Source organism: Oncorhynchus keta, chromosome 25, assembly GCF_023373465.1.
Source record: "Oncorhynchus keta strain PuntledgeMale-10-30-2019 chromosome 25, Oket_V2, whole genome shotgun sequence".
NCBI lineage: Eukaryota > Metazoa > Chordata > Actinopteri > Salmoniformes > Salmonidae > Oncorhynchus > Oncorhynchus keta.
Genome location: NC_068445.1, coordinates 1,011,833 through 1,036,289, shown reverse-complemented (window position 1 = coordinate 1,036,289; position 24,457 = coordinate 1,011,833). Strand labels below are relative to the sequence as shown.

Sequence of the window (24,457 nt, the reverse complement as noted above, 5' to 3'; positions counted from 1 at the left end):
AGGAGGATATTGTACCTATTCAGGACATGTAACCATGAAGAGAATGACATTCATAATTATGAATTTCTGATCAGGGATTTTGATGGATTTTGTTTGGAGTCTGTCATGGAATTACAACTAAAAGAAAACAGTTGCGCTAATCAGTCAGTTAGGTGTCATGTCTCCTAAAACTGTGCACACCGTTATTGCTATATATTTTTTTTGTTTGTTCATTTTTTGTTGTCTATATTTTAATTACACCTATTATTATAATTACACCTGGCAACCGCGTGCACTGCGCCCGGCCTGCCACAAGAGTCGCTAGTGCGCGATTGGACTTTGACATACCTGCCGGCCAAACCCTCGCCTAACCCGGATGACACTGGGCCAATTGTTGCGCCGCCCCATGGGTCTCCCAGGCACGGCCGGCTGCAACAGAGCCTGGACTCGAACCCAGACTCTATAGTGGCACAGCTAGCACTGCGATGCAGTGCCTTAGACCACTGCGCCACTTGGCAGGTGTACACCGTTAAACTTCCTTTGAGGTACAGTGCATTCGGAAAGTATTCTCATTTTTCCACATTTTGTTACGTTACAGCCTTGTTCTAAAATGTAATACATTATTTTAGTCCTCAATTTACACAATACCCCATAATGACAAAGCAAACACATCTTTGCCAATTTATTACAAATAAAAAAACTAAAATACTTTATTTACATACACTAACAGTCAAAAGTTTGGGGTCAGTTAGAAAGGAAAATCTGAAAAATAAGCTTTTGTGCTTATTTCTGGGATAATTTTATTATAGCTCATGAAACATGGGACCAACACTTTACATGTTGCGTTTTATATTTTCGTTAAGTACACATAAGTATTCACACCCGAGTCAATACATGTTCGAATAACCTTTTGGCAGCAATCACAGCTACACTATATATATACAAAAGTAGGCGGACACCCCTTCAAATTTGTGGATTTGGCTATTTCAGCCACACCTGTTGCTGGCAGGTGTATACATTTGAGCACACAACCATGCAATCTCCATAGACAAACATTGGCAGTAGAATGGAAGTCACAGCTCTTCTTACTAAAGAGCTGTGACTTTAAACGTGGCACCGCCATAGGATACCACCTTTCCAACAAGTCAGTTCGTCAAATTTCGTCCCTGCGAGAGCTTCCCCGGTCAACTGTAAGTGCTGTTATTGTGAAGTGGAAACATCTAGGTGCAACAACGGCTCAGCCGCAAAGTGGTAGGCCACACAAGCTCAGCACTCGGTGGTCCTGTTCTGTAAAGCGTGTAGCGCGTAAAAATCGTCTGTCCTTGGTTGCAACACTCAATACCGAGTTCCAAACTGCCTCTGGAAGCAATGTAATTACAATAACTGTTTGCTTCATGAAATAGCCCGGCAGCTGCACACAAGCCTTATATCACCATGCGCAATGCCAAGCAACAGCTGGAGTGATGTAAAGCTCGCTGCCATTGGACTCTGGAGCAGTGGAAATGCGTTCTCTGGAGTGATGAAGCGCCCTACACCAATTGGCAGTCCAATGGGCTCATTTGGGTTTGGCATAGTGCCAACTTTAAAGTTTGGTGGAGGAGGAATAATGGCCTGGGGCTGTTTTTCATGGTTTGGGCTTGGACCCTTAGTTTCAGAGAGGGGAAATCTTAACGCTACAGCAAACAAAGACATTCTAGACAATTCTGTGCTGGGAAGGTCCTTTCCTGTTTCCTCATGACAATGCCCATGTGCAGAAATAGAAATGATTTGTTGAGATCTGTATGGAAGAACTTGACTGAGCACTGACCCCAACCCCATCAAACACCTTTGGGATGAATTGGACTGCCGACTGTGAGCCAGGCCTAATCGCCCAACAACAGTGCCCAACCTCAATAATGCTCTTGTGGCTGAATGGAAGCAAGTCCCCTACAGCAATGTTTCAAAATCTAGTGAAAAGCCTTCCCAGCAGAGTGGAGGTTGTTATAGCAGCAAAGGGGGAACCAATTCCATATGAATTTCTCATGATTTTGGAATTGATGTTCGACAAGCAGGTGTCCACATACTTTTGTTCATGTAGTGTATGTTTCTTTTTGCGCAAGTCTAAGATTGCACACCTGGATTGTGTACTAGCCTTGTCAAATTGGATGTTGATCATTACTAGACAACCCTTTTCAAGTATTGCCATAGATTTCAAGCAGACTTTAAGTCAACTCCAAGCAACTCCAGTACAGATTTGGCAGGGTAGTCCTTCTGTGGTCCTTCTGTAGCTCAGTTGGTAGAGCATGGCGCTTGTAACGCCAGGGTAGTGGGTTCGATCCCCGGGACCACCCATACGTAGAATGTATGCACACATGACTGTAAGTCGCTTTGGATAAAAGCGTCTGCTAAATGGCATATGTTAGGGTAGCCGGCAGGGTAGCATAGTAGTTAGAGCATTGGACTAGTAACCGAAAGGTTGCAAGTTCAAATCCCCGAGCTGACAAGGTACAAAATCTGTCGTTCTGCCCTTGAACAGGCAGTTAACCCACTGTTCCTAGGCCGTCATTGAAAATAAGAATTTGTTCTTAACTGACTTGCCTAGTAAAATAAAGGTAAAATTAAAAATTAAATTGTGTTTTTGGGTTATTGTCCTGCTGAAAGGTAAACTAATCTTCAGTGTCTAGTGAAGCAAATTTTCCCTCTAGGATTTTGCCTGTGCTTAGCGCCATTCCGTTTCTTTTTTATCCTAGGAAAACTCTCCTGTCCAAAACAATTACAAGCATACCTATAACATGATGCAGCAACCACTATGCTTAAAAAAATGAGGAGTGGTACTCCGTAATGTGTTGTATTGAATATGCCCCAAACTAGCATTTTGTATCAGGACAAAAAGTGAATTGCTTTACTACATTTTTTTTTTCTTCATTACTTTAGTGCCTTGTTGCAAACAGGATGCATGTTTTGGAATATTTGTATTCTGTACGCTTCATTCTTTTCACTCTGTCAATTAGGTTAGTATTGTTGAGTAACTACAATGTTGTTAATCCATCCTCAGTTTTCTCCTATCACAGCCATTAAACTCTGTATCTGTATTGTGAAATCCCTGAATGGTTTCCTTCTTCTCCGACAACTGATTTAGGAAGGACATCTGTACCCTTTGTAATGACTGGGTGTATTGATACACCATCTAAAGTGTAATTAATAACTTCAACATGCTCACCCATCTACCAATGGGTGTCCTTCTTTGCGAGGTATTGGAAAACCTCCCTGGTCTTTGCTGTTGAACCTGTGTTTGAAATTCACTGCTCGACTGAGGGATCTTCTAGATAATTGTGTGTGTGTGGGGTGCAGAGATGAGGCAGTCATTAAGAATATTGCAACATGTGACACATGCACATTTTTACTCCTGAATTTATTTAGACTTGCCATAACAAAGGGGTTGAATACTTATTGACTCAGGACATTTCAGCTTTTCATTTTTAATTTGTACAAAATGTAAAAAACGTTCCTCTTTGACATTATGGGGTATTGTGTGTAGGCCAGTGACAAAACATAAATTTAATCCATTATGAATTCTGTCTGTAACACAGAAAAATGTGGAAAAAGTTAAGGGGTGTGAATACTTTCTGAAGGCACTGAAGATATAGTATAGGCTACAAAATAAACATTCCAGCAAACAGGCTGACCACACCGCTCGCGTTGCAAAATAAATTTAGGAATCTATGTTATTCAATTATTGCACCCACACTGCTCGCGCGTCTGCGTTGCCAAGGGCTAAAATAGAAGTTATTCCTATTTCTGACGCAGATCGCGCTGCAAGTCCTGCCTCTCCCATCTCCTCATTGGTTTTTATAGAAGCAGGTACCCACGTGCTATCTCCTCATTGGTTATACCCACGTGGATGATTGAAAGATGAACTGTGTTGCCGGTCGGTGTATTAATACTATGAAAGTTTAGATGCCGATCACCATATAAGTTCAAAGATAAAAAAGCCTTGAAGGAGGAGAGATGACTAGAAATGATTTGGTTGACCGTTTTATGTGTGGATTAATTGTCAGAGTAGAGGACCTTGTGCATTTCAGGTAAGATAACAACTCAATGTTTATATCCCAGGACAAATTAGCTAGCAACAGCAAGCTAGCTAAATAGGACAAATTAGCTAGCATGTGCAAGCTCGCTAGCTAAATTGCCATACATGTTTAATGCTTTTCAACCTGTCCCCAAATTAATGACATTGGTTCAGAGTTTGTTTTGATATTTTAACCTGCATGTCGTGATCGCATTTGGTGTAGGCGGACAAAATAAATGTATTCACGATGGTGCATGCGCGCTGCCGGTTTGGTTTCCGTGGGACTCGCCCAATGATGAAGATGAAGCATCGGCTACTCACCGGTGATGGCCGATGTGCTTGTGCCAATATCTCAAGATAAGTTACTTTGAAAAACAGTGCTTAAAATGTTTGTTTTTGATTAATCTTCTCTTTTCAGCAGTAGGCATTTGCTTTCCAAATGGTAGCCTATGTTTTTCTTGCGATTGCCTTTCACAAATTTCTAAATACAAACTGACAGCTGCAATCAACCATACAAATATAATCCCTAGATGGCAGTTCCCATTCAAATCAGGCCTGGCAGCCATTGCTAGTGTACCCATGAGTTTAACAGTCCGTGTCAGGGTTAGAGGTTCCAAAATCCTTCTATGGATTATACAGTTGAAGTTGGAAGTTTACATACACCTTAGCCAAATATATTTAAACTCAGTTTTTCACAATTCCTGACATTTTAATCCTAATAAAAGTTCCTTGTCTTAGGTCAGTTAGGGTCACCACTTTATTTTAAGAATGTGAAATGTCAGAATAATAGTAGAGGGCATGATTTATTTAAGCTTTTATTTCTTTCATCACATTCCCAGTGGGTTAGAAGTTTACATACACTCAATTAGTATTTGGTAGCATTGCCATCAAATTGTTTAACTTGGGTCAAACGTTTCAGGTAGCCTTCCACAAGCTTCCCACAATAAGTTGTGTGAATTTTGGCCCATTCCTCCTGACAGAGATGGTGTAACTGAGTCAGGTTTGTAGGCCTCCTTGCTAGCACATGCTTTTTCAGTTCTGCCCACACATTTTCTATGGGATTGAGGTCAGGGCTTTGTGATGGCCACTCCAATACCTTGACTTTGTTGTCCTGATGGCCAAACAGTTCTAGTTTTGTTTCATCAGACCAGAGGACATTTCTCCAAAAAGTACGATCTTTGTCCCCATGTGCAGTTGCAAACCGTAGTCTGGCTTTTTTATGTCGGTTTTGGAGCAGTGGCTTCTTCCTTGCTGATATAGGACTTGTTTTTACTGTGGATACAGATACTTTTGTACCTGTTTCCTCCAGCATCTTCACAAGTTCCTTTGCTGTTGTTCTGGGATTGATTTGCACTTTTCCCACCAAAGTACGTTCATCTCCAGGAGACAGAACAGAATGCGTCTCCTTCCTGAGTGGTATGACGGCTGCGTGGTCCCATGGTATTTATACTTGCGTACTATTGTTTCTACAGAATAACGTGGTACCTTCAGGCGTTTGGAAATTGCTCCCAAGGATGAACCAGATTTTCTTTCTGAGGTCTTGGCTGATTTCTTTTGATTTTCCTATGATGTCATGTGGAGAAATTACTTGTGTCATGCACAAAGTAATGTCCTAACCGACTTGCCAAAACTATAGTTTGTTAACAAGAAATTTGTGGAGTGGTTGAAAAACAAGTTTTAATGACTCCAACCTAAGTGTATATTAACTTCCGACTTCAACTGTATCTATGGCCACAATGCATCAAGCTGTTCTATATTAGGTGCGAGTGCTTCCAAAATTGCGGCCTTCCCGACATTAAGTGCTTGTTATAAACCTTAATCCACAGCCAGTTTTTGAGAAGCTATTGATCCTCTGTTGCTACATTATGCTCTCTGGTGTAGTAATTTGATGTATGTTATTTATTTCTGTTTAGACACGAGTAATATCATTTTGTGGCAAATATTTTTTTGGTCTAATTTTGTCCAAATTATTTTAATTTATCATTGGCCCCAGCACCCGTACTTCATGCTGCTATGGGTAAATCCATTTTAGTTCTATCACTTTTGATTTGAACAAAACCATCCGTACATATTTGCCCGTTGTAGAAGTGCTCAGAAAGTGACTTTTTGGACCTGAATGCCAGAACATTCGCGGTCCTCAATGTTGACCCATTTTACATATCCCACTGTACTATGAGACATCCATATATTCATCAATGGAAAAGATAAACGGTTGAGAGTTGATAACATTTAAAAGCTTATAAACAGACTTGTCAAACTATTGTAAAATTTTCCACATAAAAATGTTTTTAATAAAAGTATGTAAGCAATTAGTGCCTATTTTACATCATCTAAGGTTTTTGTGTTGTACCCGCCATCAGCTGAGACAACATGCTCATGTTTAATAAATGTAAAAAATGTCAACATTCAAGATGGTTGGAGGGCTACACTTCGGATAATGTTTTATTGAATGGAATATCTGTTTTTAAATTATACTGTCAATCCTCCATAAGGAAACCTATGGAAATATAGATAATAGAATATACATGACAATTTAACTTGACATTCAATGGTAGGTGGACTGGCAGTCATCTTTGTGGTAGTAATTAGAAGTAAAAATGTACATTTAAATATCAATGGTTATATCAAGATAATCCATCCACCTGACAGGTGTGGCATATCAAGATGCTGATTAAACAGCAGGATCATTACACAGGTAAACCTTGTGCTGGGGACAATAAAAGACCACTCTATAATGTGCAGTTTTGTCATGAAACACAATGCCACAGATGTCAAGTTTTAAGTGAGTGTGCAGTTGGTTGTTGACTGTTGGAATGTCCACCAGAGCTGTTGTCAGATAATTGAATGTTAATTCCTCATTTTGGAGAATTTGTCAGTACGTCTCACAACCGCAGACCAAGTGTTACCACACCAGCCCAGGACCTCTACATCCGGCTTCTTCACCTGCGGGATCATCTGAGACCAGCCAACCTGACAGCTGATGAAACTGTGGGTTTGCACAACCAAATAATTTGGCGTCGTATCCGATTTCAGTGGGCAATTGCTCACCTTTGATGGCCACTGGCACGCTGGAGAAATGTGCTCTTCAGGGATTAATCCCGGTTTCATCTGTACTGGGCAGATGGCAGACAGCTTGTATGCCGTCGTGTGGGCCAGCGATTTGCTGATGTCAATGTTGTGAACAGAGTGCCCCATAGTTGCGCTGTGGTCATGGGCAGGCATAAGCTATAAGCAACGAACAAATTTCATTTTATCGATGGCAATTTGAATGCAGAGAGATACTGTGATGAGATCATGAGGCCCATTGTTGTGCCATTAATCCGCCACCATCACCTCATGTTTCACAAAGATAATGCATGGCCCCTCTCGCATGAATCTGTACACAATTCCTGGAAGCTGAAAATGTCCCAGTTCTTCCATGGTCTGCATACTCACCAGACATGTCACCCATTTAAGCATGTTTTCGATGCTCTACAGCGTGTTCCAGTTCCCGACAATATTCAGCAACTTTGCACATCGATTGAAGAGGAGCGGGATAACATTCCAAAGGCCACAATCAACAGCCAGATCAACTATATGCGAAGGAGATGTGTCACGCTGCATGAGACAAATGGTGGTCACACCAGATACTGACTGGTTTTCTTATCCACGCCCCTACTTTTTTAAAAGCTATCTGTGACCAACAGGTGCATATCTGTATTCCTTGTAATGTGAAATCCATAGATTAGGGCTTAATTCATTTATTTCAATTGACTGATTTCCTTATGAACTGTAACTCTGTAAAATCTTTTAAATTGTTGCATGTTGCGTTTTTATTTTGTTTGCGTTTTATATTTCAGTGTAAATCCAGGAAATTGTTTGAGTTCCTTCTGTGCGTCTAAAGTATAGCTACATTGTGTTGGGCTGAGCTTGCATTGTTGTGCGTAAAGCATGGTGAAGGACTGGGGATTAAAACAAAGAGTAGACTTTATGGCTCCTCTGCCAAAGAGGAATCGACTATACTGGTAACGTACCCAGAAGCTACTAGAGAGGTAAAGAAATGCTCCAGTTGCCAATACAATATACTCCACGAGTAGCCTATACTATAGTTTACGACAACTTTAGATTATTGCTTTGTATGGACAAAGACACAGAGAACTGAACACAGCCTACGTATCCTATCGCTTTCCCACATAGCCTACACCAATATGATGTCGTTGCTGTATGTGGACTTCAAGTTGGCTGGTGTGCACTTCAGCTTCCTCTCTGGCTCAGGGTATTGAACTGTATGGGAGCTGGCTCCCACAGTTTCCAGGCTAGTCTAGGGGTAGGGTTTCTGTTGGAGCTGGTTGCCAGGCCTGGGCAGGGCAGGGTTTCCTTTTCCTGAGATTGCTGCCCAAGCAGAACTGGCCGCTAGAGTTTATCTTTTGTCTCAGTGAGTCTGCCACCTGGGTTCGTTCCCTCCCTCCCTCAGAGACCCAGGCCAATTTGTGGCTTTTACATACTTCTCTGTGTGCCCAGTTTGTCAGTGTTTTCTTCTTCCCTGAAAACTCCTTGTATTCAAACACCAAACTAGTGCAATATGGAGAATCAACAACAGAATTTTGGATTGGATTCAAGTTCTCGTGTGATAACGGGGGATTGACTACTTTAAGTTACTTATGTAGCCAAATAATAGAGGGGGGTTTCTCTTGCTAAAAACAGCCTTAGTAAAACAGTCAACTTTATCTCTGTGTCATGGTATGGTTCAAGGTGAGTGTTTGTCATCTGCCCGGGATAAACTCTTTTACTGGGCCCACTGCAGCAGGCTTGAGGATGTAAACAAGTCAGTGAGGGCTCTTTTGTCTTCTCCATGCCCTAAAGTAACCGCCATTCCCACCGGGGCTAACAAGAAACACTGTGTAGTGTGTGTGTGAGCACAGATATGACCTCAGATATCTAAATAGGTCCACGCTGCAAGAGGGCATCCACTAGGGCTGATAATATCACATGATGACACTGCTGTGTATGTGTAGGGTTGTCTCTGCTCTGCCTCTAGTAAAACATGATGGCACAGTGAGTATGGACTGTTGGTGACCCAGGCAGGAGGGTTTGGGTAGTGTCACTGGGCACACGGCTGAGCCCAAAGAGAATGTGGGGGACTGAGACCGCCTAGGCCAGGGCAAGGCAGGCACACTGGAGGAGAGGAAGTGTTTGTTGCAGTGCTGGAGGCTGCTGAGTCATGACTGAGCTGGCTACGCTGATAGAAACAGTGATCTAGGGGCCAGCGACAGGGGTGGGAGTCCCAGCGGGAGCATGCGTACAGGGGTTTTGGGTGGGGAGGAAGGGTAGTGGGGCATTGATGGTTGGTGACGCAATATATCTGGATGCTACCTATGCCTCTGACACACATTGAAGTGTCGCCTCAGACTCTTATACATTATATATAGTAAGCCAAAACAGAAAAAAGTGGGGCACTCAGTCAAATTTAGGTTAGAGATTTCAGTCCAAGAGACCGCACTGTTTTTTTCCCCCCCTCCATGTATGGCTGGGCCACTCCCCCTGATTCTGTGGTTTCTGTGATCTGTTGAGAAAGGTTCGCCCCCACTTCCTCTAGTAGACCTTACTCTGCTGCGAAGGTATGTAACGAGGAAATTATTGTTTAATACACCATGAAAGTGCGTAAGTCCAGCATTGGGTTGTGTTGCTTTTTGATGTTGGGAGCCATGTTGAAAAACAAACCCTAGTCAGAGATTGTATTTTGAAAAAAAATCCTTTCTCAGAAGGGTCATTGAATGTCTCTTATTTTGGTGAGATGGATGCATCAGTCCATTGACCCATTACTTAAAGGAAGCGTCCAATGATTTGTTTAATTTCCTTATTCCGGTTAAAATGTGTATGAGAGTAGAAAGCTGAGGTTTGATCACTGCACCCATTGGTAAGGCAACTGGTAAGTTATCTCATTTGATTGAAAAAAATGCCACAGCATGTGACCTTTCGGTTATTGAAGGCAGTTGGAGACTTAGACGTTCGACTTTTTTCCACAAAAGCAATGAATTCTGGCTAAAACCGTAAGGTTTATACAATATCACAATTAAGCTCAGAATGTTGACGTTTCATATGCCTGGGTCTTCTGTCTCGAGGGAGGGAGAGGCCACAGATGACTGCCTAGTGTGTGTGTATTGGCAACAGTAGTCCACCGCATGGGCTCTCGTCTTGAAAAAGGAGAAGCCTCAGCTGTTTGCAGCATCCATTGAGAAATGCTAAAGCCAACTTCCTCTATCTGCACTTCATTCACTGTCACATTACTGTATTGGCTCCATTCTTGTGGCCTTCCTCTGTAAAGCATATGAAACTGATTTGGACTTAATCTAATCAGGTTTTATTGTCCCGCCTTTTTAGTAACTCAGGTTTCTTTTTTTTTTTTATTGAACCTTTTATTTCACTAGGCAAGCCAGTTAAGAACAAATTCTTATTTAAAATGACAGCCTACACCGGCCAAACCCGGACGACGCTGGGCCAATTGTGCACCGCCCTATGGGACTCCCAATCACAGCTGGTTATGATACAGCCTGGAATCGAACCAGGGTGTCTAGTGACCCCTCTAACACTGAGATGCAGTACCTTAGACCACTGCGCCACTCGGGAGTTGAGGTGTAATGAAGTTGTTCTCAAGGTAGGCTAGCAGGATACTGTTTCCTTATTATGCTTGCTGAAAGCAAGAAAACTAGACATCTCATCCTATTTATTATTTGCATTTCAATGGTCATAGAAGTAAATAGACTTACTTTGCTACAACAATTACTTCAAGACTAGCAAGCACACACTTTATTTTTTTAAGGATATATGGTTTAATAGTTTGACTGAGACTATAATCATCCAGTAACTTTTTCCTCTGGTTGCTCTTCAGATTTATCAGAATCGTCTTTATGAAAGTGTGTGTGTGTGTGTGTGTGTTTTCCTAATGAATCAATGACATTTTTGGGTGCAGCAGATACTTAATCTGTAAATAAATGGAATTAGTTTTATGGTATATAAAATCAGAAATCTGCTCTCCTTTTCCAAATGTCCGACTACGTGTTGTGTATCATACTCTTCCCTTAGACTTCCAAAGGTCTTGGATTTTGGGTGCACACAGGTCCTTAATGACAGTTGAAGGTTTTACGTTTGATTTGAATAGGCCTTGGATCTATATCAATAGATTTTTTTCAAATGTAAGTGAATGTATTAAAATGGCCCCTATTAATAATACATCTCTTCCCTCCCCTGTCCCCCCCAACACCTTTTTAATTTGTAGTGATTCTCAGCTGTGCTGGTTACTGCAATGAATGGTGACACTATCCATCAGGCGACAACCACAGCTTCCATTGCAGCACCGTGTGGCTGGAGGGAATTCTGCGAGTTGCATGCCATAGCCACGGCCCGGGAACTAGCCATCCACTACCGTAACTTTGTCAGGGAGCGGCCAGAGCATGATGTCATCCCACCGGACCGCTTCTCCAAGCAGTTCAGCGAGCTGTTCCAGCAGCACTTCCACAGCGAGGTGGCCGAAAAGATCCCTACATTGGCCCCTTCACCCATGATGGGCCGGCTCCGCATCACCTCCTCCGGGGTGCAAGACTACCGGGAGGCAGGTCAGCCTGGCGCCCCGGCCCTATTCACCGTGCTGGACTCAAAGCCGAAGCACGGGGTGGTGGAGCAGCCCCTTCAGTGCTCATCAGCCAACCCAGGGGTGCGAGCTCGAGCTCCCGTCCGGAGCCACAGCCAGGAGGAGGTGTCTGTGTCGGAGCGGCGGCCTGTGTCTGAATGGTACACCCCCACCTCACCCTCCTCTGCTGCTGCTGATGTCACACACTTCTCTGTCAGCCAGATCAGGCAGAGCGTGCGCTGTCTTCTTAAGGAGCCCCTGCCCCCACCTCAAGACCTGCTGTCGAGAGGGCAGGGGGACAGGGGAATAGGAGGGACTCTGGACGAAGTGGCGGCCTTATCGTTGTCAGCGTTGACTGTGAACCCCTCCCCCGAGACCACTGCCTCTGCCTCGTCCATGGCGGTCCACCTCCTAGACCGTCTGGCCAGCAGGTTTGGCAGTAGGAGTGTGAAGCGTGGGCCGCAGGCTGCGGGCAGCTGCAAAGAGGGGCAGCTGAGGTACCTGGTGGTTGACGACACTATCTCGGACACGCAGCATCGCTGGGAGCGCTGCCGCCTACTGGTGAGGAAGATCAGAGACGGCCTAGCAGGAGAGGGGTTCCAGCTGGAGCTCTATGACCCCCCCAAGGTAAAGACCCCCGGTCCCAGCTGCTGAACTGGGCTCTCCCCTTCTACTATCACATTAATCTGGCTCTTTCTGATGGGATTTTATTTAATTAAACTGGGCTTCACCTATTCTTGGCAATTGCTGCTGCAAGAGCACTGATAATTTGGAAGTGACGTTTAGGTTGCTCTACCTAAACTGGCTGTCAAATACAGGTGATCTAAAGCTTGACATAAACATTTAAGTTCAGCTGGCATGGTCCTTCTCTGAGCAGTAACCATATTGGGCTCTCATCGAGTGTTAACTTTGTAACTACAATAGATGTAGTACCCTAAGGGGTACTATAGACACACGCATTAAGCACATTGCTTATATTTACAACAGCAGTATAGCCTACCAAGCTGGCATGAAAATAAACCGTGGGGAAAAGTGTCCTCCATTCACTATTCAAGTGCATAGATGACATCCCGCTGACCCGGTTTCGATACAGGTGCATGATAATGGTCCATTCTAAATCAAAACAACTTTCACACAAACTCAGCAAAAAATAGAAGCGCCCTCACTGTCAACTGCGTTTATTTTCAGCAAACTTAATTAACATGTGTAAATATTTGTATGAACATAACAAGATGCATAAACTGAACAAGTTCCACAGACATGTGACTAACTGAAATTGAATAATGTGTCCCTGAACAAAGGGTCAAAATCAAAAGTAACAGTCAGTATCTGGTATGGCCACCAGCTGCATTAAGTACTGCAGTGCATCTCCTCCTCATGGACTGCACCAGATTTGCCAGTTCTTGCTGTGAGATGTTACCCCACTCTTCCACCAAGGCACCTGCAAGTTCCCGGAAATTTCTGGGGGGAATGGCTAGCCCTCACCCTCCAATCCAACAGGTCCCAGACGTTTACACACAGAACGAGTAGTATGGCTGGTGGCATTGTCATGCTGGAGGGTCATGTCAGGGGTGAGCCTGCAGGAAGGGTACCATATGTGGGAGGAGGATCTCTTCCCTGTAACGCACAGCGTTGAGATTGCCTGCAGCTCATTCCTTCGACGATAAACGGAAATCCAACCATCACCCCTGGTGAGACAAAACCGTGACTCGTCAGTGAAGAACACTTTTTGCCAGTCCTGTCTGGTCCAGCGACGGTGGGTTTGCAACGGTGGGTTTGTGCTCGTAGGCGACGTTGTTGCCGGTGATGTCTGGTGAGGACCTGCCTTACAACAGGCCTACAAGCCCTCAGTCCAGCCTCTCTCAGCCTATTGTGGACAGGCTGAACACTGATGGAGAGAGTGTGCGTTCCTGGTGTAACTCGGGCAGTTGTTGTTGCCATCCTGTCCCACAAGTGTGATGTTCGGATGTACTGATCCTGTGCAGGTGTTGTTACATCTGGTCTGCCACTGCGAGGACGATCAGCTGTCCGTCCTGTCTCCCTGTAGCGCTGTCTTAGGTGTCTCACAGTACGGACATTGCAATTTATTGCCCTGACCATGTCTGCAGTCCTCATGCTGCCTTGCAGCATGCCTAAAGCACGTTCACGCAGATGAGCAGGGACCCTGGGCATCTTTCTATTGGTGTTTGTCAGAGTCAGTAGAAAGGTCTCGGTAGTTTCCTAAGATTTCATAACTGTGACCTTAGTGTCTTAACGACCGTTCCACAGGTGCATGTTCATTACTACAATGAAGATCTGAGAAGTTATTTGGATATTTACGAATTATCTTTGAGAGGAACGTTTCTTTTTTTTTGCTGAGTTTATATTATTTAGTATATGTAAAGACAAGATTAAATCACGAATAGTCTAATGGGTGACAATATTAGCCTATCAGTTGTGAAATACATATTATCACTTGTGAATGATGCCCAGCATAAGAAACAAAGCCTTTTTCTGCAACCTTTTTCTAATCATAGTCGCACACCCTATGTAGCTTTTGAAACAAATATTATTTAAACAAAAGGGGTCCAAATAACTGATTTGAAATGTAAAGCGGATTAATGAGTTTACAAGGGGTGTAGAGCCTAAGTGGCATACATACGCAGTGCGTGAGTTTCAAGTTTGTGGAAGATAATTTTCACCATATAAATGCATCTTTAAACTAAAAGCATTACATGCATAATTGCATTTGCGGTCACTTTTGACAATGGTGTTTTGTGCTAATGGAACTTTTGTGCTTATAGCCTACTACCATGTGTGCATTGCTGCGATTATAATGTGAATAAATAGCCTAATAGTTTATAAACATTTTAAGCTAAACGTTCTGATCTGTTGCTTCAGCCACATAATATAATAATATATGCCATTTCGCAGACGCTTTTATCCAAAGCGACTTAAAACAGTTTTTTTGATGCTAGTGGTTGTATTAATTTGGGATCTATGGATCTATCGCATCCCACAACTGTCCCAGACTATGTTTGGAATATTTAGAATAGAATAGGTTTACCTTTTTGTACTATGGGGATAGTAGATTGACATACAGTGCTTCGAAAGTATTCAGATCTCTGGACTTTTTCCACATTTTATGTTACAGCCTTATTCTTACATTGATTTAAATGTTTTTCCTAATCAATCTACACAAATACCCCAGAATTATGAAGCAAAAACAGGTTTTATACATTTTTTTATTTAAAAAAATAAACAGATACCTTTTTTACATAAGAATTTAGACCCTTTGCTATGAGACTCGAAATTGAGCTCAGGTGCATGCTGTTTCCATTGATCATCCTTGAGATGTTTGTAGTCCACCTGTGGTAAATTCAATTGATTGGACATGATTTGGAAAGGCACACACCTGTCTATATACAGTTGAAGTTGGAAGTTTACAAACACTTAGGTTGGACTCATTAAAAGTCGTTTTTCAACCACTCCGCAAATTTCTTGTTAATAAACTATTGTTTTGGCAAGTCAGTTAGGACATCTACTTTGTGCATGACACAAGTAATTTTTCCAACAATTGTTTACGGACAGATTATTTCACTTTTAATTCACTGTATTCCATTGGGTCAGAAGTTGACATACACCAAGTTGACTTTGCCTATAAACAGCTTGGAAAATTCCAGAACATGATGTCATGGCCTTAGAAGCTTCTGATAGGCTAATTGACATCATTTGAGTCAATTGGAGGTATACCTGCAGATGTATTTCAAGGCCTACCTTCAAACTCGGCGCCTCTTCAATTGACATCATGGGAAAATCAAAAGAAATGTTACTGCCATGTATGAGAAATGCATTTCAGTATATAGTTTCCAAGAGAATCTTCGCTACAACACATCATTTTCAAGATGTCAACAATTGCTTCAGTGAAAGTCTGAAGAATACATCTCAGAACAATTACACAATGTGGTGAATTCACTATCTTCTGAAGCGAATATACGGTGCATCTATAACCATCACATCCAGATTTTATGGATCTTATGGATATCAATACGCCAAAAAAGGATACTGATAATGAAAAGAGAAACCAATTATAGACCATATAAAACCTTGATAGAAGTTTAGCTTTACAGAGAAAGTTTCAAGATGATCTGATGTAAGGTGCATTTTTGACAAAAACCTTTTCCTAAAAATACTTTATGAATGTTACATTGCTTGTCCCAGTTGTTTCAATAACATCTCATCTTCATAACTAACACTGGGCGACAGTGTGGAAAAACAAGTTCTGTGAGCCCTTTCGAAAAGCCATGAAATGTGATTGACTGAAAATACTTTTTTGAGACTTGACATCCTACTCTGTAATGGTATAAATTCATACAATTTCCCAACTGAACATTTCAAATAAAGTCTGAACTCTAACAAAAATACATTTTTTTAAAAAGATGCATTTGACCATGGTTTGGAAATGGAAAATACTTTTTATACTACCAAACCTCATCGGCCATCTGTTTTTTGTTAGGGCCTATACTTCAAACTCACAAAGCAACATGCAGCGTTAATTTCAGTCACACTGCATACCACAACTAAGCATCTGAAAATGTAGCCTAAGCCAGTGAAAACAGTTACTCAATTAGACGCCCTCAAGAGTTACAGGAAACGTAATGAGTGATGAAAAAGACATGCTTTAGTACTCAGAATAACCCTCTGCCTTCTTGTTCTTTTTAATCAAAGTTAAAGCTACGCAAATTTGTACTGTCTTCTCTTAGGCTATCAGTATGCACACCAGTGAGTTTCTTGTTTAGGCTTAGTCACTACATCGTTATGGAACTAGGAATGTGAAGTGACTCAAACTTTGCATGAAATTGTGGGAATTGTTCCACAATTTGCTATTGGGGAAATGTTTTTCTGCTTTTTAATATAGTATTTATATAATGTTACAATGATCCATTATTGGGATGTAATGTAATATAGGCCTATTTCCATATGCTTATGTCCTTATGATATTATATGAAGTGATATTGCAATCTAGGCCTAGACTATTTGGTAAAAAAACAATATCAATTTGAACAGAATAGATAACCAAACTAGGGATGCAAATTTCTGTCAATGTTGGTTCCGACGAACCAACCCTCATTAACTGATCAATAAACTGTATTTTTTTCCCCCTCAAACAGTAAAATAAAAAAACATGTTATGCATACATACAAGGAACTGACATTTTTCATTAAGAGCTTAATGAAAACATGGAATAATGGCAAGCCTATTGTCTTAAAGGCTATAGCCTATTATTGAACATGCAAATGCTGTAATGAAATCTCATCGACGGGGCTGTAGTGGAGCAGGTTGAAAGCTTAAAGTTCCTTGGTGTCCACATCACCAACAAACTAACATGGTCCAAGCACACCAAGACAGTCGTGAAGAGGGCACGGCAAAACCTATTCCCCCTCAGGAGACATGGCATGGGTCCTCAGATCCTCAAAAGGTTCTACAGCTGCACCATCGAGAGCATCCTGACGGGTTGCATCACTGCCTGGTATGGTAACTATTCTGCCTCCGATCTCAAGACACTACAGAGGGTAGTGCGTACGGCTCCAGTACATCACTGGTGCCAAACTTTCTGCCATCCAGGACCTCTATACCAGGCGGTGTCAGAGGAAGGCCCTACAAATTGTCAAAGACTCCAGCCACCCTAGTCATAGACTGTTCTCTCTGCTACCGCAAGGTATGCGGTTCCCGGAGCACCAAGTCTAGGTCCAAGAGGCTTCCAAACAGATTCTACCCCCAAGCCATGACTCCTGAACATCTAATCAAATGGCTACCTAGACTATTTGTATTGCCCCCCCCACCCTTTAAGCTGCTGCTGATACTCTGTTATTATCTATGCATAGTCACTTTAATAACTCTACTTACATGTACACTTCTGTTCAAAACTTTGGGGTCACTTAGAAATGTCCTTATTTTCCATGAAAACATACATAAAAGGAGTTGCAAATGAATAGGAAATATAGTCACAATATTAACAAGGTTATAAATGTTTTTATTTTTTATTGAAATGATAATTGTGTCCTTCAAACTTTGCTTTTGTCAAAGTATCCTCCATTTGCAGCAATTACAGCCTTGCAGACCTTTGGCATTCTAGGTGTCAATTTGTTGAGGTAATCTGAAGATTTCACCCCATGCTTGTTGGATTGGCTTGATGAGCACTTCTTACGTACCATACTTTCTAGCTGCTCCCACAACAGCTCAATAGGGTTGAGATCCAGTGACTGCGATGGCCACTCCATTATAGACAGAATACCAGTTGACTGCTTCTTCCCTAAATAGTTATTGCATAGTTTGGAGCTGTGCTTTGGGTCCTGTTGTAGGAGGAAATTGGCTCCAATTAAGCGCCGTCCACAGGGTATGCCTGTGAGTGATGGCCTTCCTTTTTCAAGATCCCTTTTACCCTGTACAAATCTTCCACTTTATCACCACCAAAGCACCCCATTGCCTTGACCATGCTTGACAGATGGCGTCAAGCACTCCTCCGGCATCTTCATTTTTTCTGCGAACACCTCAAACTTAGCTTTGTCTGTCCATAACACTTCTTTCCACTCTTCCTCTGTCCAGTGTGTGTTATTTTGCTCATTTTAATCTTTTCTTTTTATTGGCCAGTCTGAGATATGGCTTTTTCTTTGCAACTCTGCCTAGAAGGCCAGCATCCCGGAGTCACCTCTTCACTTTTGACATTTAGACTGATGTTTTGCTGGTACTATTTAATGAAGCTGCCAGTTGAGGACTTGTGAGGCGTCTGTTTCTCAAACCAGACATTCCAATGTACTTGTCATCTTGCTCAGTTGTGCACCGGGGCCTCCAACTCCTCTTTCTATTCTAATTAGAGCCAGCTTTTGCTGTTATGTGAAGGGAGTAGTACACAGTATTGTACAAGATCTTCAGTTTCTTGGCAGTTTCTCACATGGAATAGCCTTCATTTCTCAGAACAAAAATAGACTGACGAGTTTCAGAAGAAAGTACTTTGTTTCTGGCCATTTTGAGCCTGTAATCGAACCCACAAATGCTGATGCTCCAGATACTCAACGAGTCTAAAGAAGGCCAGTTTTATTGCTTCTTTAATCAGTACAACAGTTTTCAGCTGTAATAACAGAATTGCAAAAGGGTGTCCTTAATGAACAATTGGCCTTTTTAAAATTATAAACTTAGATTAGCTAACACAACGTGCCATTGGAACACAGGAGTGATGGTTTCTGATAATGGGCCTCTATACGCCTATGTAGATATTCCATTAAATATCAGCCGTTTCCAGCTACAATAGAATACAACATTAACAATGTCTACACTGTATTTTTGATCAATTTGATGTTATTTTGGGGCGGCGGGTAGCCTAGTAGTTAAAGCGTTGTGCCAGTAACCGAAAGGTTGGTGGATGGAATCTCTGAGCTGACAAGGTAAAAATCTGTCGTTCTGCCCCTGAACAAGGCCATTAACCCACGGTTCCTAGGCCGTCATTGTAAATAAGAATTTGTTCTGCCTAGTTGAGCTTTTTTTCCCCCATTCAAATGTTCTTTTTCTTTCAAAAACAAGGACATTTCTAAGTGACCCCAAACTTTTGAACGGTAGTGTACATATTACCTCAATTACCTCGACTAACTGGTGCCCCGCACACTGACTTTATTATTACGTTTTTTGGGGGGGGTATTTTTCTTAACTGCATTGTTGGTTAAGCAGTGTTACGGTATACATACAGCTGTTGTATTCGGCGCATGTGCCAAATCAGATTTGATTTAATGAAGTAGCTAATAAAATGTCATTTTCAAGCAATTGCCAAAATGCAAACTTTGGCGAAAACACCTTTCTAAACAGCACCCCTCATGCGAGCGGTTCCATATGTGACAGAGAAATTGCAAAAATTTCAGTTAGAAACTTAAAGGGGGAATCTAATTGCAGCAACCAGGATGAGTTGCTAATATGATTAGGATTGTGCCTTTTGGCTTTTGGACAACGAAAGAAAGTTGATATGAAAACCAATAGGACAGGGGAGAAATGCTGGTTAACTTCTCTAGGGTAGGGGGCAGCATTGGGAATTTTGGATGAAAAGCATGCCCAAATTAAACTGCCTGCTACTCAGCCATAAAAGCTAGAATACGCATATAATTAGTAGATTTGGATAGAAAGCACTCTGAAGTTTCTAAAAATGTTTGAATGATGTCTGAGTATACCAGAACTCATATGGCAGGCAAAAACCTGAGAAGAAATCCAACCAGGAAGTGGGGATTCTAAGGTCTGTAGTTTTTCAACTCTTCACCTATCGGATACACAGTGTCTATGGGGTCATATTGCACTTCCCAAGGCTTCCACTAGATGTCAAGTCTTTAGAACCTTGTTTGATGCTTCTACTGTGAAGTGGGGGCGAATGAGAAGGGAATGAGTCCGAGGTCTGCCAGAGAGCCACGCTCGTTCACATGATAGTTAGCTTGAGTTCCATTGCGTTTCTGAAGACAGGAATTCTGCGGTTGGAACATTATTGAAGATCTATGTTAAAAACATCCTAAAGATTGATTCTATACATCGTTTGACATGTTTCTACGAACTGTAACAGAACTTTTTGACTTTTTGTCTGCACCTAGTGATCGCGCCCAGTAATTTGAATTACTGGGCTAAACGCGCAAACTAAAAGGAGGTATTTGGACATAAATTATGGACATTATCGAACAAAACAAACATTTATTGTGGAACTGGGATTCCTGGGAGTGCATTCTGATGAAGATCATCAAAGGTAAGTGAATATTTATAATGCTATTTCTGACTAATGTTGACTCTACAACATGGCAGATATCTGTTTGGGTTGTTTTGGTCTCTGAGCGCTGTACTCAGATTATTGCATGATGTGCTTTTTCCATAAAGCTTTCTTGAAATCTGACACAGTGGTTGCATTAAGGAGAAGTGGATCTAAAATTCCATGCATAACAGTTGTATCTTTTAGCAATGTTTATTATGATTATTTCTGTAAATTGATGTGGCTCTCTGCAAAATCACTGGATGTTTTGGAACTATGAACGTAACGCGCCAATGTAAACTCAGATTTTTGGATATAAATATGAACTTTACGTGACAAAACATACATGTATTGTGTAACACGAAGTCCTATGAGTGTCATCTGAAGAAGATCATCAAAGGTTAGTGATTCATTTTTATCTCTTTCTGCTTTTTGTGACTCCTCTCTTTGGCTGGAAAAATGGCTGTGTTTTTCTGTGACTTGGCTCTGACCTAACAATCGTTTGGTGTGCTTTCATCGTAAAGCCTTTTTGAAATCGGACTCTGTGGCTGGATTCACAAGAACTGTATCTTTAAAATGGTGTAAAATACTTTTATATTTGAGGAATTTTAATTATGGGATTTCTGTTGTTTTGAATTTGGCACCCTGCGGATTCACTGGCTGTTGATGAGCGTTTCACGTACCCTAGAGAGGTTAACGGCAGGAGGAAGTCTATAAAATAATTGCAGCGACATTTCTACGGTTGGATTTTGGCACGGCTAATTTCAAGCAAGATAAGACATTCCTCGTTATTTGAGGTAAAGTAAAACGTTCAGGTTTCAAACAAGTATACTGCCTCAAGCTCACATTGTATTGGTGGGTGACGCGCTGATTGCCTGTTTACTGTTGACTATAGCCTATGCACTCGAATGGGAGGCACACTTTTATTTACGTGTTTAGATCGCGAAATAAAAATAATGTATTTTTAATCGTATCCATCAAAACAGTTTGAACACGCAATTGCGTTTAGAATTGTTATTTGTTGCACAATGACTGGGTTTATAAAAGCAGGTTTCACTCCAGTACCAGCTTTTTGAGGAGCAGCTCTTGCGCTGTCTGATAGGTGATAGGCCATTCCGCTCCTCAAACTAGACTCTGTGTGCTGTGCACCATGTGATTAAGATACGGCGACGAACGAAAATACACATGCGCCAATTTAATTCCACTAAATTATGCAAATTAACCTATAGACCGATAAGCATGACCGGTCCAATGTATTTTCAGCGGCTAACTGATTAATTGTTAACCATTAACATCCCTAAACCAAACACCATATTTTCTGGAATGTATAAATCAGAACACCTGCTACTAGCCTACCGCACACAAACAAATGAAAACCAACTAAACTGGCTCTAGTACAGAGTTCATAATCATCCAAAGAGGTGACTAGACACTGCAGTTTCAGTTTTCATCACTCAGGTCTCAATATCAAACCAACTGTCTTTCTCTTACCAGGGTCCTGTTTCTCGAAAACCCTAAGCAATTTGGCAATCTTGAAATGGTAGAATTATGTAGGCAAAAATAATCTATGCATTTAGTTTGCTTGTTCCAGGCAGGCATAAAGGCATTGCCAGTGTATTATCTGCTAAGTAATATGCCCACTAGACCTGAATTAATTAAAATGCCACCATTTTCATTATGTGCTATAATTACACATTTTTTTGTTCAAGCTTAGTAAGGAATCATAGGCTAGCCATTGTATGGGAGTTGACACTACGCATATTATTGTGTATGTCCACGTGAGAAACCGTTCACACACTGACAGTGACTGTGTGCAAAGGCCAATGTGTGGTTAATCAATGTTGCTTTTAAATGTGCTTATTGAGATGTATGGCTTTCCGCCATTTAAAATGTGTCAGTGGCCTCCTTAAGTGTAGACTGGCAAGTGTCCTCCGGTGGAAATAGATCTGAATGTAACGTGCCATGTTTCTATCAGAATTGTAGCGCAGTAAAATGATCCTGATAATTTTGCACATAACACCCAAGCTGCCATTTTGATAATGTATGTTTTGCGATTTTAAACTAGGAAAACCTGCTGTCACTGAAATAGTATTTAAATGTCTTTAAGCAGCAGCGGTCAAGTAAACAGGCAATGCTGATGCTGGATGTCAAAACAATGTGTATTTGATTGACCTCTGCTCCTTTAAAAAATACATTACATTTTAACACTTACTGTGAGTGGAGGTTTTTGTTAGTCTCACTTTCAGGCTAAACCGTTTCCCAAAATGGTCAAATCACTCCATTCTCCATGCACTGTCCTCAGGACCAAAACGCTGCTCTCTTACCAATAATCTTACTATAGGTCTATACAGTACATTCGGAAAGTATTCAGATCCCTTGACTTTTTCAACATTTTGTGTATGCACGTGCATACGTTTAAGTTTGTGCATGTGTGCGAGCACAGAAGCAAACAATCAGAGATAAGGAGGACTGGTACAAGTGGGAGACTGTGAGTGTACACTCCAGACATTTGCTCTCCCTTGTCTTTGTCCACTGCTGGGCACAGAATGAAACATGTACAGCTCTGCAGTTTTGGCCTCTGACCGGGGCTCCTAAAATAACAGGGATTGGCCCCGGCAAAACAGGCCCAGAGGTGCAGCACCGATAAAGCTGCCTTCGTGGCTCAGGGGCTTAGTGGTGGTGTGTCTGGCTCTGTCTGTCAGTTGGTCTGTGTACACTGGCCCTGGCTCTGTAAAAAGCTATTCAGGCAGATCAGTCAATCACACGGGTCCTCTCATCTTGTGTACAGGCTAAAGACTGTAATCCACACACAGTACCATGTTTCACACACACAGGAGGGGTAGGGGCACACAGCCAAAGAGAGGGGAGGCATAGACAGAGTGATAGGGGAAAGAAAGGGGAAATGTGATTTAAAAGGGAGAAAATGACCAGAGACTGAGGGAGCAGAGGAAAGGGGTTGCAGAGACAGAGGTAGGCTAGATGAGAGACAAAGCTCCACTTAGGGGCTTTCCACAGGCAACTCTGCAAGATCACGTGCACTAGCACTGTGGTTACAGGTCCATCACAGAGCGATGAGCATTGTTGCCCACAACACACACACACACACATCAGCGAACTAGTGTTGCACGGTATACCAAAACGTCTGTATTTTTTCGATACTAGAACATAAATGGTCTGGTACTAGAATTTGTGTTAATTTCTTTACATCTGTCAAATGTGTCTCACGGATCCAGACAGTCTATATCAGTGCAGCTGAACCCTTGTTCCTTGTTATAACGCGCACTGTGCCTGCTCCACTTACACATGCTAGCCTGTTGCGCCATTGTTTAGACTGCTCGTTGCGGAAGCTTCCGTAGGCTGGTGTCCTTGAGCAACAAAATCAAAACTTTTCGCTTTCACCAAAATATAGTTTCCAGTCAAGAGGCATATCCCATATCTCTAGGAACGATTTGACATGTTGAATGTGTCCTTCACTATCAAACGAGCATTTTAAAACATGTTTTTATCCAGGGTCTCCCATTTTATGCCTCCCTTTGTAGTCCATTCTAGACCACCGAGTCATGCGAGAGTAAGGTACAAGGTAATCTCCCACTTCTACAGACAGAAAATGGGTTTTAAATGCATATTTAACAGTGAAGGACACATTCAACACGTAGAATCGTAAGTATTTTTCCTAAAAGATACTGATTATGCCTCCGTAGTACTGGAAACTTTATTTTGGTGAAACCGACTCGTTTAGATTTCATTGATCCCGGACGCCAGGCTATAGAAGCTTCCGCAACGAGCCATCTGTAAACAATGGCTCGTGAAGCAAGCTAGCCTGCACTGGGAGTCGGGCTGCATCATGTTAGCTCCCATCATGTTCTACGTGTTGAGTCACGATAATCTACTATTGTGCACTCTGAACATGTTAGTAGTACCCACCTCTAACGATCATCAGTTCTCTAATGGCCTGGTACTCAGGGCTTTATTATTAACCACTCTGTCATAAATCCAAATGCAGTTGAAAATCACATCAAAACGGTTAACTCACATCACTGTGATTGATCAATTTGAAGAAAGATGTTCAACATGG

At 41.9% G+C, this 24,457-nt stretch overlaps 1 protein-coding gene across 2 annotated transcripts in view; it reads left to right on the top strand.

Moving 5' to 3' along the window:
- LOC118357991 (SH2B adapter protein 3-like) overlaps nt 1-24,457 on the top strand; it is a 61,145-nt gene that overhangs the window by 6,734 nt on the left and 29,954 nt on the right. For both annotated transcript variants that reach the window (XM_035735318.2, XM_035735319.2), the window contains exon 2: nt 11,283-12,260. In XM_035735318.2, the coding sequence (XP_035591211.1) occupies nt 11,310-12,260 (951 nt within the window). In that variant the 5' untranslated portion in view covers nt 11,283-11,309. The remainder of the gene's footprint in view (nt 1-11,282; nt 12,261-24,457) is intronic.